General features: G+C 46.8%; 1 protein-coding gene across 5 annotated transcripts in view; it reads right to left on the bottom strand.

Annotated features, from left to right (window-relative positions):
* Positions 1–22031, bottom strand: part of E4F1 (E4F transcription factor 1) — a 336452-nt gene that overhangs the window by 291411 nt on the left and 23010 nt on the right. For all 5 annotated transcript variants that reach the window (XM_069209720.1, XM_069209718.1, XM_069209721.1 and 2 more), the window contains one exon: positions 18852–18945. In XM_069209720.1, coding sequence (XP_069065821.1) covers positions 18852–18866 — 15 coding nt within the window. In that variant the 5' untranslated portion in view covers positions 18867–18945. The remainder of the gene's footprint in view (positions 1–18851; positions 18946–22031) is intronic.

The raw sequence follows: 22031 nt of genomic DNA on the forward strand, positions 1-22031 counted from the left end.
TAGCGGTTTTAAAAGTGGACAGTGCAATTTTCACAGTTCCTGGGGGAGGTAAGTTATTGTTAGTTTTAGCAGGTAAGTAAATCACTTACTAGTCTCAGGTTTGGGTCCAAGGAAGCCCACCGTTGGGGGGTTCAGAGCAACCCCAAAGTTACCACACCAGCAGCTCAGGGCCGGTCAGGTGCAGAGGTCAAAGAGATGCCCAAAACACATAGGCTCCAATGGAGAGAAGGGGGTGCCCCGGTTCCAGTCTGCCAGCAGGTAAGTACCCGCGTCTTTGGAGGGCAGACCAGGGAGGTTTTGTAGGGCACCGGGGGGGGGGGGGGGGGGGGGGAGGGGGGGGTGGAGTGGGGACACAAGTCAGCACAAAAAGTATACACTCAGCAGCGCGTGGGCGGCCGGGTGCAGTGTGCAAACACGTGTTGGGTTTTCAATGAGAGACCAAGGGGTCTCTTCAGCGGTGCAGGCAAGGGGGGGCTCCTCGGGGTAGCCACCACCTGGGCAAGGGAGAGGGCCTCCTGGGGGTCACTCCTGCACAGAAGTTCCGTTCCTTCAGGTGCTGGGGGCTGCAGGTGCAGGGTCTTTTCCAGCTGTCGGGACTTTAGGTTCAGGCAGTCGCGGTCAGGGGGAGCCTCGGGATTCCCTCTGCAGGCGTCGCTGTGGGGGCTCAGGGGGGACAACTTTGGTTACTCGCGGTCTCGGAGTCGCCGGAGGGTCCTCCCTGAGGTGTTTCTCCACCAGTCGAGTCGGGGTCGCCGGGTGCAGTGTTGCAAGTCTCACGCTTCTTGCGGGGATTGCAGGGGTCTTTAAATCTGCTCCTCTGAAACAAAGTTGCAGTTCTTTTGGAGCAGTGCCGCTGTCCTCGGGAGTTTCTTGTCTTTCTTGAAGCAGGGCAGTCCTCTGAGGATTCAGGCCGGTAGGTCTGGGGCCAAAGCAGTTGGTGTCTGTAAGGAAATGCCTCCTTGGCATGGTTGCCCCCTGACTTTTTGCCTTTGCTGATGCTATGTTTACAATTGAAAGTGTGCTGAGGCCTGCTAACCAGGCCCCAGCACCAGTGTTCTTTCCCTAACCTGTACTTTTGTATCCACAATTGGCAGACCCTGGCATCCAGATAAGTCCCTTGTAACTGGTACTTCTAGTACCAAGGGCCCTGATGCCCAGGAAGGTCTCTAAGGGCTGCAGCATGTCTTATGCCACCCTGGAGACCTCTCACTCAGCACAGACACACTGCTTGCCAGCTTGTGTGTGCTAGTGAGGACAAAACGAGTAAGTCGACATGGCACTCCCCTCAGGGTGCCATGCCAGCCTCTCACTGCCTATGCAGTATAGGTAAGACACCCCTCTAGCAGGCCTTACAGCCCTAAGGCAGGGTGCACTATACCATAGGTGAGGGTACCAGTGCATGAGCATGGTACCCCTACAGTGTCTAAACAAAACCTTAGACATTGTAAGTGCAGGGTAGCCATAAGAGTATATGGTCTGGGAGTCTGTCAAACACGAACTCCACAGCACCATAATGGCTACACTGAAAACTGGGAAGTTTGGTATCAAACTTCTCAGCACAATAAATGCACACTGATGCCAGTGTACATTTTATTGTAAAATACACCACAGAGGGCACCTTAGAGGTGCCCCCTGAAACTTAACCGACTGTCTGTGTAGGCTGACTAGTTCCAGCAGCCTGCCACACCAGAGACATGTTGCTGGCCCCATGAGGAGAGTGCCTTTGTCACTCTGAGGCCAGTAACAAAGCCTGCACTGGGTGGAGATGCTAACACCTCCCCCAGGCAGGAGCTGTAACACCTGGCGGTGAGCCTCAAAGGCTCACCCCTTTGTCACAGCCCAGCAGGGCACTCCAGCTTAGTGGAGTTGCCCGCCCCCTCCGGCCACGGCCCCCACTTTTGGCGGCAAGGCTGGAGGGAACAAAGAAAGCAACAAGGAGGAGTCACTGGCCAGTCAGGACAGCCCCTAAGGTGTCCTGAGCTGAAGTGACTCTAACTTTTAGAAATCCTCCATCTTGCAGATGGAGGATTCCCCCAATAGGGTTAGGATTGTGACCCCCTCCCCTTGGGAGGAGGCACAAAGAGGGTGTACCCACCCTCAGGGCTAGTAGCCATTGGCTACTAACCCCCCAGACCTAAACACGCCCTTAAATTTAATATTTAAGGGCTACCCTGAACCCTAGAAAATTAGATTCCTGCAACTACAAGAAGAAGGACTGCCTAGCTGAAAACCCCTGCAGAGGAAGACCAGAAGACGACAACTGCCTTGGCTCCAGAAACTTACCGGCCTGTCTCCTGCCTTCCAAAGATCCTGCTCCAGCGACGCCTTCCGAAGGGACCAGCGAACTCGACATCCTCTGAGGACTGCCCCTGCTTCGAAAAGACAAGAAACTCCCGAGGACAGCGGACCTGCTCCAAGAAAGGCTGCAACTTTGTTTCCAGCAGCTTTAAAGAACCCTGCAAGCTCCACGCAAGAAGCGTGAGACTTGCAACACTGCACCCGGCGACCCCGACTCGGCTGGTGGAGATCCAACACCTCAGGAGGGACCCCAGGACTACTCTGATACTGTGAGTACCAAAACCTGTCCCCCCTGAGCCCACACAGCGCCGCCTGCAGAGGGAATCCCGAGGCTTCCCCTGACCGCGACTCTTTGAATCCAAAGTCCCGACGCCTGGGAGAGACCCTGCACCCGCAGCCCCCAGGACCTGAAGGACCGGACTTTCACTGGAGAAGTGACCCCCAGGAGTCCCTCTCCCTTGCCCAAGTGGAGGTTTCCCCGAGGAATCCCCCCCCTTGCCTGCCTGCAGCGCTGAAGAGATCCCGAGATCTCTCATAGACTAACATTGCGAACCCGACGCCTGTTTCTACACTGCACCCGGCCGCCCCCGCGCTGCTGAGGGTGAAATTTCTGTGTGGGCTTGTGTCCCCCCCGGTGCCCTACAAAACCCCCCTGGTCTGCCCTCCGAAGACGCGGGTACTTACCTGCAAGCAGACCGGAACCGGGGCACCCCCTTCTCTCCATTCTAGCCTATGCGTTTTGGGCACCACTTTGAACTCTGCACCTGACCGGCCCTGAGCTGCTGGTGTGGTAACTTTGGGGTTGCTCTGAACCCCCAACGGTGGGCTACCTTGGACCAAGAACTAAGCCCTGTAAGTGTCTTACTTACCTGGTTAACCTAACAAATACTTACCTCCCCTAGGAACTGTGAAAATTGCACTAAGTGTCCACTTTTAAAACAGCTATTTGTGAATAACTTGAAAAGTATACATGCAATTTTGATGATTTGAAGTTCCTAAAGTACTTACCTGCAATACCTTTCGAATGAGATATTACATGTAGAATTTGAACCTGTGGTTCTTAAAATAAACTAAGAAAAGATATTTTTCTATACAAAAACCTATTGGCTGGATTTGTCTCTGAGTGTGTGTACCTCATTTATTGTCTATGTGTATGTACAACAAATGCTTAACACTACTCCTTGGATAAGCCTACTGCTCGACCACACTACCACAAAATAGAGCATTAGTATTATCTCTTTTTGCCCCTATCTTACCTCTAAGGGGAACCCTTGGACTCTGTGCATGCTATTCCTTACTTTGAAATAGCACATACAGAGCCAACTTCCTACATTGGTGGATCAGCGGTGGGGTACAAGACTTTGCATTTGCTGGACTACTCAGCCAATACCTGATCACACGACAAATTCCAAAATTGTCATTAGAAATTCATTTTTGCAATTTGAAATTTTTCTAAATTCTTAAAAGTCCTGCTAGGGCCTTGTGTGTTAAGTCTCTGTTTAGCATTGTCTTTTTAGAGTTTAAAAGTTTGTTAAAAGTTTGAATTAGATTCTAGAAACAGTTTTAGATTCTTAAAAAAGTATTCCAACTCTTAGCAGAATAATGTCTGATACAGAGATGCAGGTGGTGGAACTCGACACCACACCTTACCTCCATCTTAAGATGAGGGAGCTAAGGTCTCTCTGTAATATAAAGAAAATAACCATTGGCTCCAGACCTACCAAAATTCAGCTCCAGGAGCTGTTGGCAGAGTTTGAAAAAGCCAACCCCTCTGATGATGACCTCACAGAGGAAGAAATTAGTGACTTGGAGGCCAATGTCCCTCCTCCAGTCCTAAATAGGGAGAACAGGACCCCTCAAGTCCTGTCTCCAACTGTGTTAGTCAGAAATAGTGAGTCCCTCACAGGAGGGTCCCACATTTCTGAAATCACTGAGGATGCTCTCAGTGAAGATGACCTCCTGTTAGCCAGGATGGCCAAAAGATTGGCTTTAGAGAGACAGCTCCTAGCCATAGAAAGGGAAAGACAAGAGATGGGCCTAGGACCCATCAATGGTGGCAGCAATATAAATAGGGTCAGAGATTCTCCTGACATGTTAAAAATCCCCAAAGGGATTGTGACAAAATATGAAGATGGTGATGACATCACCAAATGGTTCACAGCTTTTGAGAGGGCTTGTGTAACCAGAAAAGTGAACAGATCTCACTGGGGTGCTCTCCTTTGGGAAATGTTCACTGGAAAGTGTAGGGATAGACTCCTCACACTCTCTGGAAAAGATGCAGAATCTTATGACCTCATGAAGGGTACCCTGATTGAGGGCTTTGGATTCTCCACTGAGGAGTACAGGATTAGGTTCAGGGGGGCTCAAAAATCCTCGAGCCAGACCTGGGTTGACTTTGTTGACTACTCAGTGAAAACACTAGATGGTTGGATTCAAGGCAGTGGTGTAAGTAATTATGAGGGGCTGTACAATTTATTTGTGAAAGAACACCTATTGAGTAATTGTTTCAATGATAAACTGCATCAGCATCTGGTAGACCTAGGACCAATTTCTCCCCAAGAATTGGGAAAGAAGGCGGACCATTGGGTCAAGACAAGGGTGTCCAAGACTTCAACAGGGGGTGACCAAAAGAAAGGGGTCACAAAGACTCCCCAGGGGAAGGGTGATGAGACAACCAAAACTAAAAATAGTAAAGAGTCTTCTACAGGCCCTCAAAAACCTGCACAGGAGGGTGGGCCCAGAGCCTCTTCACAAAACAATGGGTACAAGGGTAAAAACTTTGATCCCAAAAAGGCCTGGTGTCATAGCTGTAAACAGCATGGACACCAAACTGGAGACAAGGCCTGTCCCAAGAAAGGTTCCACTCCAAACTCCCATCCAGGTAACACTGGTATGGCTAGTCTCCAAGTGGGATCAACAGTGTGCCCAGAGCAAATCAGGGTCCACACTGAAGCTACTCTAGTTTCTGAGGGTGGGGTGGATTTAGCCACACTAGCTGTCTGGCCGCCTAACATGCAAAAATACAGACAGCAACTCTTAATTAATGGGACTAGAATAGAGGGCCTGAGGGATACAGGTGCCAGTGTCACCATGGTGACAGAGAAACTGGTTTCCCCTGGCCAATACCTGACTGGAAAAACTTACACAGTCACCAACGCTGACAATCAGAAAAAAGTACATCCCATGGCAATGGTTACTTTAGAATGGGGAGGGGTCAATGGCCTGAAACAGGTGGTGGTCTCCTCAAATATCCCAGTGGACTGTCTGCTTGGAAATGACCTGGAGTCCTCAGCATGGGCTGAGGTAGAACTAAAAACCCATGCAGCAATGCTGGGTATCCCTGAACTGGTGTGTGTGAAAACAAGAGCACAATGCAAGGCACAGGGTGAACAAGTAGAGCTGGAGTCTGGAAGAATGGCCCAGCCTACCAAGAGAACAGGAAAGTCAGTTGGGAAACCAACTACAACACAGCAAAAGAAAGGGAACCTCTCTTCTCAGGAAGAAGTTCTGCCCTCTGAGGGAACTGAGCCTTTGGAGCTGGAACCTTATCAGGTTGAGCTCTTAGGCCCAGGGGGACCCTCAAGGGAGGAGCTGTGTAAGGGACAAGAAACCTGTCCCTCTCTTGAAGGCCTTAGGCTGCAAGCTGCTGAAGAGTCCAAAGGCAAGAAAAATGGAACGCATAGGGTCTATTGGGAAGATGGACTCCTGTACACTGAGGCCAGAGACCCCAAACCTGGTGCCACTAGGAGAGTGGTAGTGCCTCAGCTGTTCAGGAAGTTCATCCTAACATTGGCCCATGACATTCCCCTTGCTGGACATTTGGGACAAACCAAGACGTGGGAGAGGTTAGTCAACCACTTCTACTGGCCCAATATGTCCAACATGGTTAAGGAGTTTTGCCTCTCCTGCCCCACCTGTCAAGCCAGTGGTAAGACAGGTGGGCATCCAAAGGCCCCCCTCATTCCACTTCCAGTGGTGGGGGTTCCCTTTGAAAGAGTGGGTGTGGACATAGTTGGTCCACTAGAACCTCCCACAGCCTCAGGAAATATGTATATCCTGGTAGTAGTGGATCATGCTACCAGGTATCCTGAAGCTATTCCCCTTAGGTCGACTACTGCCCCTGCAGTAGCCAAGGCCCTCATTGGTATCTTTACCAGAGTGGGTTTCCCTAAGGAGGTGGTGTCTGACAGAGGTACCAACTTCATGTCAGCATACCTAAAACACATGTGGAATGAGTGTGGAGTGACTTACAAATTCACTACACCATACCATCCACAAACTAATGGCTTGGTTGAGAGATTCAACAAGACATTAAAAGGCATGATCATGGGGCTCCCAGAAAAACTCAAAAGGAGATGGGATGTCCTCTTGCCATGTCTGCTTTTCGCTTACAGAGAGGTGCCACAGAAGGGAGTAGGATTCTCACCCTTTGAACTTCTGTTTGGTCATCCTGTAAGGGGACCACTTGCTCTTGTTAAAGAAGGCTGGGAGAGACCTCTTCATGAGCCTAAACAAGACATAGTGGACTATGTACTTGGCCTTCGCTCTAGAATGGCAGAGTACATGGAAAAGGCAACCAAAAACCTTGAGGCCAGCCAACAGCTCCAGAAGTTTTGGTATGACCAAAAGGCTGCACTGGTTGAGTTCCAACCAGGGCAGAAAGTCTGGGTTCTGGAGCCTGTGGCTCCCAGGGCACTCCAGGACAAATGGAGTGGCCCTTACCCAGTACTAGAGAGGAAGAGTCAGGTCACCTACCTGGTGGACCTGGGCACAAGCAGGAGCCCCAAGAGGGTGATCCATGTGAACCGCCTTAAGCTCTTCCATGACAGGGCTGATGTGAATCTGTTGATGGTAACAGATGAGGATCAGGAGGCAGAGAGTGAACCTCTCCCTGATCTTCTGTCATCAGACCCAAAAGATGGCACAGTAGATGGAGTGATCTACTCAGACACCCTCTCTGGCCAACAGCAAGCTGATTGTAGGAGAGTCCTACAACAGTTTCCTGAACTCTTCTCCTTAACCCCTGGTCAGACACACCTGTGTACCCATGATGTGGACACAGGAGACAGCATGCCTGTCAAAAACAAAATCTTTAGACAGTCTGACCATGTTAAGGAAAGCATCAAGGTGGAAGTCCACAAGATGCTGGAATTGGGAGTAATTGAGCGCTCTGACAGCCCCTGGGCTAGCCCAGTGGTCTTAGTCCCCAAACCTCACACCAAAGATGGAAAGAAAGAGATGAGGTTTTGTGTGGACTACAGAGGGCTCAATTCTGTCACCAAGACAGATGCCCATCCAATTCCAAGAGCTGATGAGCTCATTGATAAATTAGGTGCTGCCAAATTTCTAAGTACCTTTGACTTGACAGCAGGGTACTGGCAAATAAAAATGGCACCTGGAGCAAAAGAAAAGACAGCATTCTCCACACCTGATGGGCATTATCAGTTTACTGTTATGCCCTTTGGTTTAAAGAATGCCCCTGCCACCTTCCAAAGGTTGGTGAATCAAGTCCTTGCTGGCTTGGAGTCCTTTAGCACAGCTTATCTTGATGATATTGCTGTCTTTAGCTCCACCTGGCAGGATCACCTGGTCCACCTGAAGAAGGTTTTGAAGGCTCTGCAATCTGCAGGCCTCTCTATCAAGGCATCCAAATGCCAGATAGGGCAGGGAACTGTGGTTTACTTGGGCCACCTTGTAGGTGGAGGCCAAGTTCAGCCACTCCAACCCAAGATCCAGACTATTCTGGACTGGGTAGCTCCAAAAACCCAGACTCAAGTCAGGGCATTCCTTGGCTTGACTGGGTATTACAGGAGGTTTGTGAAGGGATATGGATCCATTGTGACAGCCCTCACTGAACTCACCTCCAAGAAAATGCCCAAGAAAGTGAACTGGACTGTGGAATGCCAACAGGCCTTTGACACCCTGAAACAGGCAATGTGCTCAGCACCAGTTCTAAAAGCTCCAGATTATTCTAAGCAGTTCATTGTGCAGACTGATGCCTCTGAACATGGGATAGGGGCAGTTTTGTCCCAAACAAATGATGATGGCCTTGACCAGCCTGTTGCTTTCATTAGCAGGAGGTTACTCCCCAGGGAGCAGCGTTGGAGTGCCATTGAGAGGGAGGCCTTTGCTGTGGTTTGGTCCCTGAAGAAGCTGAGACCATACCTCTTTGGGACTCACTTCCTAGTTCAAACTGACCACAGACCTCTCAAATGGCTGATGCAAATGAAAGGTGAAAATCCTAAACTGTTGAGGTGGTCCATCTCCCTACAGGGAATGGACTTTATAGTGGAACACAGACCTGGGACTGCCCATGCCAATGCAGATGGCCTTTCCAGGTTCTTCCACTTAGAAAATGAAGACTCTCTTGGGAAAGGTTAGTCTCATCCTCTTTCGTTTGGGGGGGGGGGTTGTGTAAGGAAATGCCTCCTTGGCATGGTTGCCCCCTGACTTTTTGCCTTTGCTGATGCTATGTTTACAATTGAAAGTGTGCTGAGGCCTGCTAACCAGGCCCCAGCACCAGTGTTCTTTCCCTAACCTGTACTTTTGTATCCACAATTGGCAGACCCTGGCATCCAGATAAGTCCCTTGTAACTGGTACTTCTAGTACCAAGGGCCCTGATGCCAAGGAAGGTCTCTAAGGGCTGCAGCATGTCTTATGCCACCCTGGAGACCTCTCACTCAGCACAGACACACTGCTTGCCAGCTTGTGTGTGCTAGTGAGGACAAAACGAGTAAGTCGACATGGCACTCCCCTCAGGGTGCCATGCCAGCCTCTCACTGCCTATGCAGTATAGGTAAGACACCCCTCTAGCAGGCCTTACAGCCCTAAGGCAGGGTGCACTATACCATAGGTGAGGGTACCAGTGCATGAGCATGGTGCCCCTACAGTGTCTAAACAAAACCTTAGACATTGTCAGTGCAGGGTAGCCATAAGAGTATATGGTCTGGGAGTCTGTCAAACACGAACTCCACAGCACCATAATGGCTACACTGAAAACTGGGAAGTTTGGTATCAAACTTCTCAGCACAATAAATGCACACTGATGCCAGTGTACATTTTATTGTAAAATACACCCCAGAGAGCACCTTAGAGGTGCCCCCTGAAACTTAACCGACTATCTGTGTAGGCTGACTAGTTTTAGCAGCCTGCCCCAAACCGAGACATGTTGCTGGCCCCATGGGGAGAGTGCCTTTGTCACTCTGAGTCACTCTGAGGCCAGTCTGGGGGGTTAGTAGCCAATGGCTACTAGCCCCGAGGGCGAGTACACCCTTTTGTGCCTCCTCCCAAGGGGAGGGGGGTCACATCCCTAATCCTATTGGGGAATCCTCCATCTGCAAGATGGAGGATTTCTAAAAGTTAGAGTCACTTCAGCTCAGGACACCTTAGGGGCTGTCCTGACTGGCCAGTGACGACTCCTTGTTTTTCTCATTATTTCCTCCGGCCTTGCCGCCAAAAGTGGGGGCCGTGGCCGGAGGGGGCGGGCAACTCCACTAGCTGGAGTGTCCTGCGGTGCTGGAACAAAGGGGTGAGCCTTTGAGGCTCACCGCCAGGTGTTACAGCTCCTGCCTGGGGGAGGTGATAGCATCTCCACCCAGTGCAGGCTTTGTTACTGGCCTCAGAGTGACAAAGGCACTCTCCCCATGGGGCCAGCAACATGTCTCGGTTGTGGCAGGCTGCTGGAACCAGTCAGCCTACACAGATAGTCGGTTAAGGTTTCAGGGGGCACCTCTAAGGTGCCCTCTGGGGTGTATTTCACAATAAAATGTACACTGGCCTGGCATCAGTGTGCATTTATTGTGCTGAGAAGTTTGATACCAAACTTCCCAGTTTTCGGTGTAGCTATTATGGTGCTGTGGAGTCCGTGTTTGACAGACTCCCAGACCATATACTCTTATGGCTACCCTGTCTAAGGTTTGGCTTAGACACTGTAGGGGCACAGTACTCATGTACTGGTGCCCTCACCTATGGTATAGTGCACCCTGCCTTAGGGCTGTAAGGCCTACTAGAGGGTTGACTTATCTATACTGCATAGGCAGTGAGGTTGGCATGGCACCCTGAGGGGAGTGCCATGTCGACTTACTCGTTTTGTTCTCATCAGCACACACAAGCTGGCAAGCAGTGTGTCTGTGCTGAGTGAGGGGTCCCCAGGGTGGCATAAGATATGCTGCAGCCCTTAGAGACCTTCCCTGGCATCAGGGCCCTTGGTACCAGGGGTACCAGTTACAAGGGACTTACCTGGATGCCAGGGTGTGCCAATTGTGGAATCAAAAGTACAGGTTAGGGAAAGAACACTGGTGCTGGGGCCTGGTTAGCAGACCTCAGCACACTTTCAATTCAAAACATAGCATCAGCAAAGGCAAAAAGTCAGGGGGTAACCATGCCAAGGAGGCATTTCCTTACAGGTAAGGAGGCTTATATGATGAGGCCTGAAGCTTGTTCACTCACTCTTCAGGCAGATGTAACCCCCACAAAGAATGCTGTCTTGATTGTAAGGAGCCTGAGATGACAATTATGGAGAGGCTTGAAACGTGCACAAATTAAGAATGTTAGCCCAAGATTAATGTCCCACTGACATGATAAATGGGCAAGACCCTAAAGAAACGTATTTACAATAGGTGGCTTGAAAAGGGATGGCTGGTCAGGAAACCGTAAAAAGAAGAACAATCATTTGCAATGCAATAGGTCTCGCATTTGCGAGAGTTATAGCTATTGGCAATGTCTATTACCTAGGTGTTTTGATTTGGAGTGGATGTATGTGGTTTGGAATGTAATGTAGGTTGAATTGGAATTTTTAGTTGTGGAATTATGTGACATGGTGAATAGATGATACTGAGAGCTGCATAGAATAGATAGAAAGGAAGATTGTGCACAAAGTGATGAATGAACCCTAGATAAAGGAGCAAAACGCATGTGAGAAAGAAAGGGAGAACTGGCCACAGACAGAGGGAGCACCTGTGTGCACAGAAGAGACTAAAAAGGAGGAGGAGAGCGTGGAATTGAGAGACAGAAATGTTGAAAAGGCACGGGAAAGAAATTGTGCTTCAATAACTAATATGAGAGTGGCAGGAAGAGTGCATGAGAACGAGAGGGACGAGTAGGAGGGGAATCTATTGGGACATTTGCACAGCGCAAGGTAGTACAGGAAGGTAGCATGTGTGACCAGGCAGTACAGAGAGGAGACAGGAAGTGGGAGGGGTAGGAAATGTGTGGAGTTTTTCTTGTGTGACATAACTGTGGTATTGAGTGAAAGTATGCTTATTGGAATTGTGTCATGGTATAGAGTGCATTTATGTGAGGTGTTATGTTGTATTGAGTTGAGTGTAAATATGCAGAGTGTAATTATGTTGCACAGAGTGTTATTATGTGGAGTGTAATTATGTTCTGTGGTACTGAGGTCGTGGTGCTGTGCTGGTGCTCAAGTGATGCGAAGTTGGTGCTGTGCTGCATTGTGATGCCACACAAACATTCTAAAAGATGCAGTCATGAGAGCAACGGTGCATTATGACTTACACAATCCAGCAGTGTAAAAGACAGGAGGGGAAGATACTGTGTACTACGACCAGGGCCACTCAAATTATGCAGCGGGAGAGTGCCAAATTATGGGGGAAGATTATGCAGTAAGAAAAGGCAAATTATGCAGCATATTACGGCACATTTTGTAATAGTATTACCTGATTTTGTCACTAGGTGTAGCCTAAGCAGCGCGCATATGCTGTCTGCAAGACATGCTGTATTCAGTCTACGGGCTGTCAACCACGCCCACTGTTGCCATTCGTTCTATGTTGTTTTTGTCAAACACTTCCTTTTTATTGGAGCAGTTGTCAATGTCCCTCCCTCTGTGTGCCTAGTTCCTTCCCAGGCTCTTTCACAAAGAAAACATTTTTGTTGGCCATCACACTATGTAACGCTCCCTCCTGTTACAGCATGTGCTGGCCCCTCCTCCAGTACTTCTTCATGGCCGCTGCGCTCTTTTTCGTTTATTTACGTTGGGTGCTGCGTTTGTGTTATGGTTACTTTGGGCACCATGTTCAGAAAAAGAAAGCCATGCTTCGGTTTTATTTTCCGCGTCCCCACCGGGCTTGTTTAAGACTGCTTTTTTTCCTTTTTCCCTGCCGATGGGCAGGCTTCTCATACCTTTTTCCCTTGCTGATGGGCAGGCTTCCCATACAATACGAGCGCTGCGGTTTTCAGTAGCTCGGACGGCCATGTCTAGTGGGACGGTTCAGTTACGCTTCATTCTCTCTGCCTCCTTCATTACTCAGAGGACAAGCCCAGCCACAGAGTGTTGAGGTGTACAGACAAAGCATTTCCTACATGGTGGATAGGGCAGACACTATAGCCATGCCTCAATAGTGTGCTTCTGGGCATGGACTTTGTGTTCATTTGCAACAGGGTTTATCTGCCCAAAATGTAGACATGTGCAACCAATTTCTATGTCTATCCTTCCGATCGCAAAATTGATGTGCTGAATCTATTTTGCACACACACAAAACCAAAAAAAAAAAAAAAAAAAACTTGCATACTTCGCGCCGATAAAGGTAGGAATCTGCAAAGCCGCTGTCGCGCATGCACAGTAGTTCCCACCATGGCTTGTAATGGGTTTTAACTGCCTGTCTCGCAAGGGAAATGGATTCTGGTCGGACCGCTTGCAATGTAACACTTGATTCCAATGTTTAGAATCTCACGTGTCGCAGCGGAGAGAGAGGACGAAGAGAAGTAGCTGGTGGTAAAGAGTGGCTAAATTATGGTCACAGTATGCCCCGGCTCGCAGACAGGCAGCTCAGCAAGCCATACTGCTGCACTGACTCTTCAGCACACAGGGCGAGCGAGAGCACTGCTCTATAGCATAACATAATAGACATATCCAAAGTCAATATAAAGTCCCAAAGGCAAGATCTATTGGCTATGCCAATGCTTGATTTTTAAACTTGATAACACTGTGTGGGCATGGGCTGCACCTCATAAGTACCAGTTTAATACCCAACCATAGAAAAAACCAAAAGAAATGTGACCTGTCCAGCTTACAAAGGGCTTTCCACTGTGTGGCAACACCTGTTGCTGCATTTTCATTAACTTTCGAACTGTTTGAGCTAGAAACAATTCTATTTGTTAAAATCTGCAACAAATCTTTAATTTAATCGAAAATCGCCGCAGCCACTCAATCATATAATTCTAGTGGCCCCGACTATGACATATACTCAACAAAGGTGACTTGAGGGGCTGACACCACATATTCAAACATTTTCAAAGATGTGGTTTTTGGAGAGGCGGAGCATCATGACACCAGACAATCCAGCAGTGTAAAAGATGGGAGAGGAAATACTGCCCACTATGACTTCATAGATTCACCAACACTAGGACAAAGGTGTCTCAAGGGACTGTGGTGCATTGTGGCATCACCAAATATTCTAGCGATGCAGTCACGAGAGGGACGATGCATTATGACATCATACAAGCAAACATTCTAGTGATCGTGGATAGGGACAAATCACATCTGCGATGTAACATCACATAACCGAAGGGTTGCAACCGAAAAAGCGAGACGCAGGATTATCATAATGTCACAGACCATTATTTTTCTTAATAACAAACCGGAAAAAGTCACAGGTGCAATTCGATATACAATAAAACACTAGCTGTGCAGATAAGCAGGGTAAGGGGGTTGTCACTTGCGCTATAATACCTTGTCCTCAGGGTATCAGGACAGAGTTAGATTACCAGAAGAAGTATTTACGCCTTACTCCAAAGGATGAATTATCTGAACACGCATGCAACTACGTCCACACCTTGGTGTGCAAGGGGAAGCATGCAAAGCAATGCTGTGTGTGTTCGAGAGTTTGTTTTGGCATGGGCACAAAACCTCTTACCTCCAGTTATTTCCAATATAATTCCATTAATGAAACATCTCTGTCCTGGTGTCCCAAAGTCGATCATGCGGTGCTAAATCTGGGTAGCTTTTCTGTGTCTAATGGGAGTCCTCATGGTGGTGCTCTAGGATGGGGAAGGGTTGCACCTGGGGAATGATTCTGAGGCCGGACGACTCTGGTTTCCTGCATCCCCACCTGAGAACAAGGACTCACAGACTCCTCTCATGCAGTCGACTGCATGCAAACATTTGCCTACTACAGGGATATGTGCCATGCTTTTAACGCATAACGTTTCTGCATACGGCTGAGTTATGTAAAATCAGACGAATCCCAGAGTGCACAATTCCTACTGGATTTCAGCTCCCTAGCCCAGAAGCTATTTACGGCCTCAAAGCAACAGTGATGTTGAAACCAACATCGATGTTGAAACCAACAGCATTGTAGACTCCTGATGTTGGAGCAATTTACACATTAATGTTATGGAGCAACATATATGAATCAGCTTTTGCTCCAACATTTGGCCCATGCATCAACCCCCAAGCTTGCTTTCTTAAACACAGTTGTAACAGTCTGCAGTTCTGCCCCTCTTCATTATGCCCTGCTTGCTCCTCTCTGGACTGCTCAGGAAAGGCCGAGACACTATAAACACAAGAGGAGTTGGATCAGCAGCACTGCGAAGGCTGCAGGGGAGAACAGAGCCCGACAAGGAGGCAGCTGCAGCCCAAGGAGAGGGAACAAGCGTTCGCAAATGTGAAGAGTTGGTCAAAATAATACAATTAAAAAAAAATAATTAAAAAGCTCCTGAGCATAGGGTAAAAACTGAAGCAAGGACGCGATGCTGCCTGTGCTCACCACGATGTGACCTTGTTGCACAGCACAGCCCTGTGAGAGCAGTGAAACTTGATATTGTGTAAAGACGCGTGCCCAGGGGAAGGAAAGAGAAGGAAAGAGAAAATAAATAGTCCTAGACACAAAGGATAAGCCCCGAAGTGGAACAGCAGTGGTTAGGCGCTGCGCTGTGGGAGGAAACAAATGAGCACAAGGCATGACAAAAAGGAACAATTACCCAATAGCAAGCAATCCTTTTTAAAAGGACAATCAAAGAATAAATACAAAGGCAATGGGCGGGCTTTCAGCCCATATAGTGATTACAGCATGTCCCAAAGAGACAGTACATGCGCTGCCTAGGCTCAACCTAATTAAAAAAGAAAGGTAGCCCTTAAGAGTGTGCAGTGCAGAACCCTGCTGGCCCGAGAGATAGTATGAAAGTGAGAACCTGAGAAAGGGGGGAAGAAGGGGGTGGGACTCTGTGCCCAGTCCAGAGCCACAACTGAGATCCTGTCATTCTTGAGAACTCTGTGCAGGAGTGTTCTAGGCAAGAAGTTGTACAAGAGGCCTAAGCTCCACTCCACAAAAAAATGCGTCTCCGAGCCAAAGCCACCCAGAGTACTCCATCGAGCAAATTGCTGCCATTGCGTGTCCTGTGGCGGAGAACAGCTCTAGCCACGGGTTTCTCCACTGCTGAAAGAAACCGTGCATCACTTCCGGATGGAGACAATATTTTAGATCAGCTAGGCATCTTTGGCTGATTTCATCTACCCTGGCATTCAGAGAACCTGCCAGACGTTAACAGAACAGGGATATGACGTTCCAGGTATGTCCAGCGACATGGAGCCTCTTGACAAAGGAATGAAACATCTGTCACTACTGTGAGTTCTAGTTGGGAAAGGGTTTGGCGGTAACCCAATCACGGGTCATTTGTCAACAGTGCAGGTCTTTTGCAGATCCTTCCAAGATCTGGACCATGTCAGAGATTCCTTGATGCTCCACCCACAGAACTTCAGGCCCCACTGCAGAGCCCACATATGCCACTGTGCATGTGTTACCAGCAGGATGCAGAAAACCATGAGACCTGACAGCTCAAAGTCTGTCGCGCAGAAATCCAGGATAGAAGCTGAAACATCTGTGTCATAGCCTAAATATTCTGGACTCACCATTCAGAAGGATAAGCCTGAAACTGCAGTGCGTCCAGAACAGCACAGATGAAAGGAAGCGTCTGAGGGGGGAGCCAGGTGTGACTTCGGCACATTTATACTGAACTCCAGTGAATGCAGGAGGTCAACCATTGTATGGAGGTGGAAGATGACAACCTGGGGCGAGCCCACCTTCAACAGCCAGGCTTTGAGATAGGGGAAGACTGAAACCTCTGGTCTCCGCAGATGAGCTGCAACTGCCACCACCCTTTGGTGAACTGAAAGGCACGGATAAGGCAAAAAGGGAGCACGCTGCCCACAGTGAACTGCATAAAACACCTGTGAGCAGGCTGGTCGGGAATGTGGAAATGTGTCCCGCAAGTACAATGCTACCTTCCAGTATCCTCAATCTAGGCCAGCCAGGACCTTAGCTAACATGAGGCATTTTGAACTTCTTCTTGCGGAATTAGCGGAGCGGCTGCAGGTCTAGGATATGTAGAAAGCTGGCCTGGTGTGGGGTAGACACGGATGGTGTTGGCACCTTATACCAGGTCCAGGCAACCCACATTAGTGAATGAAGACCGGGCTCTCTAGAGGTAGCTGCGGATGCGCAGCCAAGAATTATCTTGGAGGAGTTTAAAGCACCTGCAATACCACAGCAACCACACAGTAAAATGCAGTGTGAAGTCCCACACCCAAGGATATGGAGTAGTTCGAGGAAAGCTGGGAGAACTTGGGACCCAAAGAGGTGAGTACTTAAGTGACACCCAGTGACCAGCAGAGCAGAGGTAAGTACTTGGTCTTCCCAAGGTCTAACAAGGAGGCTTAGAAAAGAACTTTGCAAGAGCAAGACCAGACCAGAGGAATCCAAATGTGAATTCTGGAATAAGAAGAGCTCGAAAAGAAGGGGACGGAGTCCTATCCACTATGGAGTGTCCAGACTGGGAAGGAGCCACTACCCACCCTTCTGTGGGAGAAGATTCAGGTCAACGAGAAAAGATAAAGATCAGCTGTGGAGTCCAGGAGCTGCAGGGAAGTCCATGGAGTCATGCAGGTAATGTTCCAGGATGGTTGCCGGGTTGCAGTGGGTCAGTTGTCAGGAGGACCATCCAAAAGCCTTGGCAAATGCAAGTTGGAGCAAAAGAAAAAGTTGCAAGGCTGAAGGGAATCAGCAAGGTACAGGGGACTCGACTCTTAGAGGGAAGTCCAAGCTGACCCTTAGCAGTCGGGAGAGCAAGGAGAAGCAAGCTTTTATACAGGGATTTTGTAGATCTATCCAACTAAAGGCGTGTAACCCAAGAACTAACTACATGGGATCTTTGTATTGATAATTTATGCAATTTTCTACTGAAATAAATTGTATTTCTTAGTACAAAGGGGACCCCGGTACAAACAAATATTGTCCACCTTCCTTAAACTTTATGTATTAAGGGAAACACCACAGATGCATGTGTTACCAGTGTAGCCTGATTTGCATGTTGCATTACTCAGTGACTTACACTCTTGCCCTTCAAGATGAAGAAATCAAAGTCTTTGCCTAACTGAGATGTTTTAGACAGTATTGTTTGATGTAAAACTAGATTGGAGAAGTTTGGGGGAGGGGGGGGGGAGATTATTGGTTTGAACAAGGTTCAAATCCTTGCTTCCTCACTTGGATAAACTCCATTAGCCAAGCATTTCTTGGTTTCATTTTGCCTCGTTGTCACTATTTCAGCACAAATCATACAAAATAATGCTTCTATTTGGAGTAAAAGATCATAATCTTGCTCCATTAACAATAATATTGGCCATTTACACAGTGCATCTCACACACTGAAGCCACATAACATCTACTGAACCTGAGGGGCTTGGGCACTGAGGAGCTCTGCAAATAGGAGTCAGAAAATCCAAGTACAATGGTTTCATCAGAGGTGGGGGAAGAGAACAGGAGCATTTTGGGTGACTTTGGCTCCCTTCCCTTAGTGGTGGTGCTAACCTTTCAGCAGGAGCTAGGATGGCACATTCAGGTCAAATTATGGAAGTACAGCACTGTGGAAGAACCTGGATGGAAAATAACTCTTCTGATCTCCCTTCCCCTCCCCCCCCACCTTAAGAAGCAGGAGAAGAAATCTGCAGCTTATCGCTTTGAGGCATAGTTGTTTGTCTTTCAAAATGGGTTTCTTCAAGGAAAGAAATCATTTAAAAGCACCCTCAAAAAGGATTAGTTAGAATGCATACTGTTCTAACTGTTGTTCAACGGCTACTTTCTAGACAAAGGCAGAGCAGTCTCTCTACACCCAAGTACATTTTTCTTGGAAGGAATAGATAATTTCCAAACCATTATATTGACAAAAATGAAAGCGATGAAACAGCTGGCTAAAAACAATGGTTACACTGTGTTGCTGGGACGTCACTACATGGTGCAAACCATTTGAATTGCACCTTTTGAAACAAATCTACTACAGATCTGAGAACACACAGAAAATTAGCAACATTGTAGACCCCATTTATTAAAACAAATTATTTCTTATGATGAATTACCACTGGCTACAACAGTTGCACTTCTAGATGACTACAAAAAAGCAAATGAGACTCTCCTCCCAGGAAACATGGTGCTTCTTTGCCAATCCCTCTTCCTTCTGCTAACCAACTACTAACCCTGCACAGCAATTCACCGATTAGTAAAACAAGAATTTCAATTAATAAGTTAAATTAAAAAAAAAATCATACCAAATTCCGCCACATTGCGGATTACTTCAGACAGGGAGGATGCTTCAAGAAGGATATGGGCAACAGTAATAGATTCTTCCACAGAAGGTACTTCCTGCAAGAAACCACAAAGATGGCCTTGTAATCACTATTCTCTGACATGATCAAAGTTTATCCATTTATTTTTCTGTGCATGAAAAATAGAGTCAACTATAATTTTTCCATATTTGCATCGTAAAGTGTACCCTTTGGACATGAATATTTGATGGAAGCTTTGTTTACCTCTGTTGTACTGAGACAGAAAATCAGATTTGCTACAGGTAAACAGTTAGCCGCTAAACATACGTTTTCCAAGTCAGATCTTACAAAACTGAAAAGGTGAAGTGATCATTTCACATAGGCTGCAAGTGCATTTTCACTATCAGTTCAGAAGACTTGAACCAGCATTTGTCTGCAGGAATAAAAGGCTTAGACTTACCACGGGTGGAAGATTAAATAAGTTGCCCTTACAACATACCTTAGTAAGAAACTATAAAATTGGGACCTGAACACGTGACACAGGTAAAAATATAACAACGCATGTGAGAGAGCGTAGCTTATATAATCTATATTAACATGAAATGTTTATGAATTAGTGTGTGATAATGCCGCATAGAAACTGTAATAGTGAATTTTGCTTAAACCTGCACTTGAAATGTGACCATGGGGAGTGGCCGTCAATGTATACGTGGACTAATAATAATAACTAAAATGTTTATAAATTGTTATATTGAATAAGTTTATCCTAATTATTAAATGATTGTATTATTGAATTTGTGCTGAAATCCTTGTAGGCCTTAAGTTAGCATGAGCCGAAGCTTAGCTGCTTGGCTCTCATATTAAATGTATTTTTCCTATCTTGCAGTGTGCTGACTCGCAAAAGGACATGACCCCTTGTTTTCATCAAACTAGAAGCTGAATGTAACCATAGCAGATCCGTTCTCACGAATTCTTAATTTGTTGTAGAATAATATAAGACAAAATGCAACAGTGTAGATTAATGTAATGTACAAGGTCATCTAAACCGGTGAAGACAATGGAGCTACTGACCAAAAGATGTGCAAAAAAATTACAGAAGGATGAAATCATACCGGATGCGCTACCTCTGAAGACGTTAATCATGTGGACCAATGAAGTGTCTGTAGAATAATATGGGGTGAAAGATTAATGACCTAATGCGCTTTCCAATTGGATAAAGATAGTGGAGTATTGGATAAAGATAGTGGAGTATAACCAACGACCAATTACATTTTAGGGGGATGTACAACAAAAAAGGGATAAAACCCATGACACAGGGAGCCATGGGGTTGGGTTAGGGAATGCTATTGATTTTATCCAGAAACTTTGTCACTTTGTTTGGTGACTTATTGGTTCGCTTAGAACCATCCGCGTCCTTAGATTGCCCACATTACACTTTACCTCCTTATGAGGGAAGTGCCTCATTTTACCTCGGAGCTGAGTTCTGGCCGATAGCGATTTGACTGATGTCCTGAAGACAAACACTGAACCTGTGCGCGGACCTAAACTTTGGAGGGTAATTATGACAATGCATTTGTGATTTGTCTGTTTGCTTTTCCTTTCTAGGTACCAACTGCTTACTTTTGACAGAGACCATAGTTAGATGTTTTCCAAATTGGTGTTCTCAATTGTTTCGCATGAAGCCCAACATGCCAATGCTAATCAGTGGTTAGGACAGGTGTTCACTAAACTGGCGAAAATAGACAAACGACTGAATCTATGCTTTGTTGAAATGCCGCGTTATTGACACTCTGCTAAACTGATCTATGTTCACGCCGTGTTACGTTCTGATGTTTGTGATTCTCGCCTTAATTAAATTTTACCAAAGTTGCCATATCGTGACTATGCTATTATGTTTCTTGGGTTTGAGATTAACACATCTGCTTTTAGAATTGTAACCAATAGGGAATAAAACTCAAAATTCTACTAAACTGGTGTGGTTATTCGTGACTGCAAGGTCATGGTGGTGTCTTGAATTGATTAATGACTGACTAAAGTAAAATGTATTGTTGTGATAAATATTGATGACATTGACGTATTGATTGACATACTGATTAGCTATCTCGTCCTAAGGTGTCTCTCAACTGGGTCAAAAGATGAATTGGCCTAAAACGAGTCCTGATGTGTAATAAATCATAAAGGTATGCATTAACACATGGTTGGGTATGCTGCTAGATTCCAAGAGTAGATGGAAAAATGGTCAATTTACAGATTCAAAGCTGCATCCTATTTTAACGGATGGTGTGGTGGCATTTAAGGGGGATAGGAGACTTCCATTTGTCTAATTTTGATGGGTAAATGTACAAAGATTTACCTGGGGGGGGTGGGGGGGGATGAAGGACAGTTCCATTAGACATGTATAATTTAAAGAGAATGAAGATCAGGGGCATTTCTAAATAAAGTACAGGCCCTGAGGAGTTCAATAATATTGGGGTGTCTTTACGGGAGTACCACTTTTTTGTTTTCATTTACTGAGCCAAGATGGCAGATGTCACCCTAAACGGTATTTAAAAAAAAAAAAAAAAAAAAAAAAAAAAAACACACACCACACAGTAGTGACTAAATAATGAAAAAAAGGGCCAAAGAAGGGTTCACGGACCAATAGGGAGGTGTGTGCGTCTGTGGGTGTGTCTGTGTGGGGGAGCAGGGGGCAAATATGTGCGTAGGTGAGGGAGAAGGGAGTAAAGGAGAGGGATTGAGGCTGGGCCCAGAAGTAAAGTCTAAAAGTAAATAAAAGGAGGGGAGTATTGAAAGCAGCAGACAAATCTGGGCAGAGAGAGGAGTATGTGTCAACATTTAAATCTGCAACTGAGGAATACTTCACCCACTTTTGCAATTATAGGGCCCCTTCAAGGTGACAATTTGAAGGCAATCAGATCCATAGAAATAGATCATACCAGAGAAACTTAGACAAAATCAAAACTCAGACTAACTGTTTGGAATGTCCCACTGACTGCTAGCTATCCTTAGAGGTCAGCTCATGGCACATAGAATGAACTGGGCTGAGAGGCCCCGTTAAAAGTTGGTCAACTCTGATAGGGCAGACAAGGAAAGAGCCCTGCTGGTAAGGAAAATACACCCACAAAGGGATAGGACACACATTTCGGTGGTCAAAAGGAAAAATGGCATATGGGCAATAAAAAA

Source organism: Pleurodeles waltl, chromosome 10, assembly GCF_031143425.1.
Source record: "Pleurodeles waltl isolate 20211129_DDA chromosome 10, aPleWal1.hap1.20221129, whole genome shotgun sequence".
In the NCBI taxonomy this organism is placed as follows: Eukaryota; Metazoa; Chordata; class Amphibia; order Caudata; family Salamandridae; genus Pleurodeles; species Pleurodeles waltl.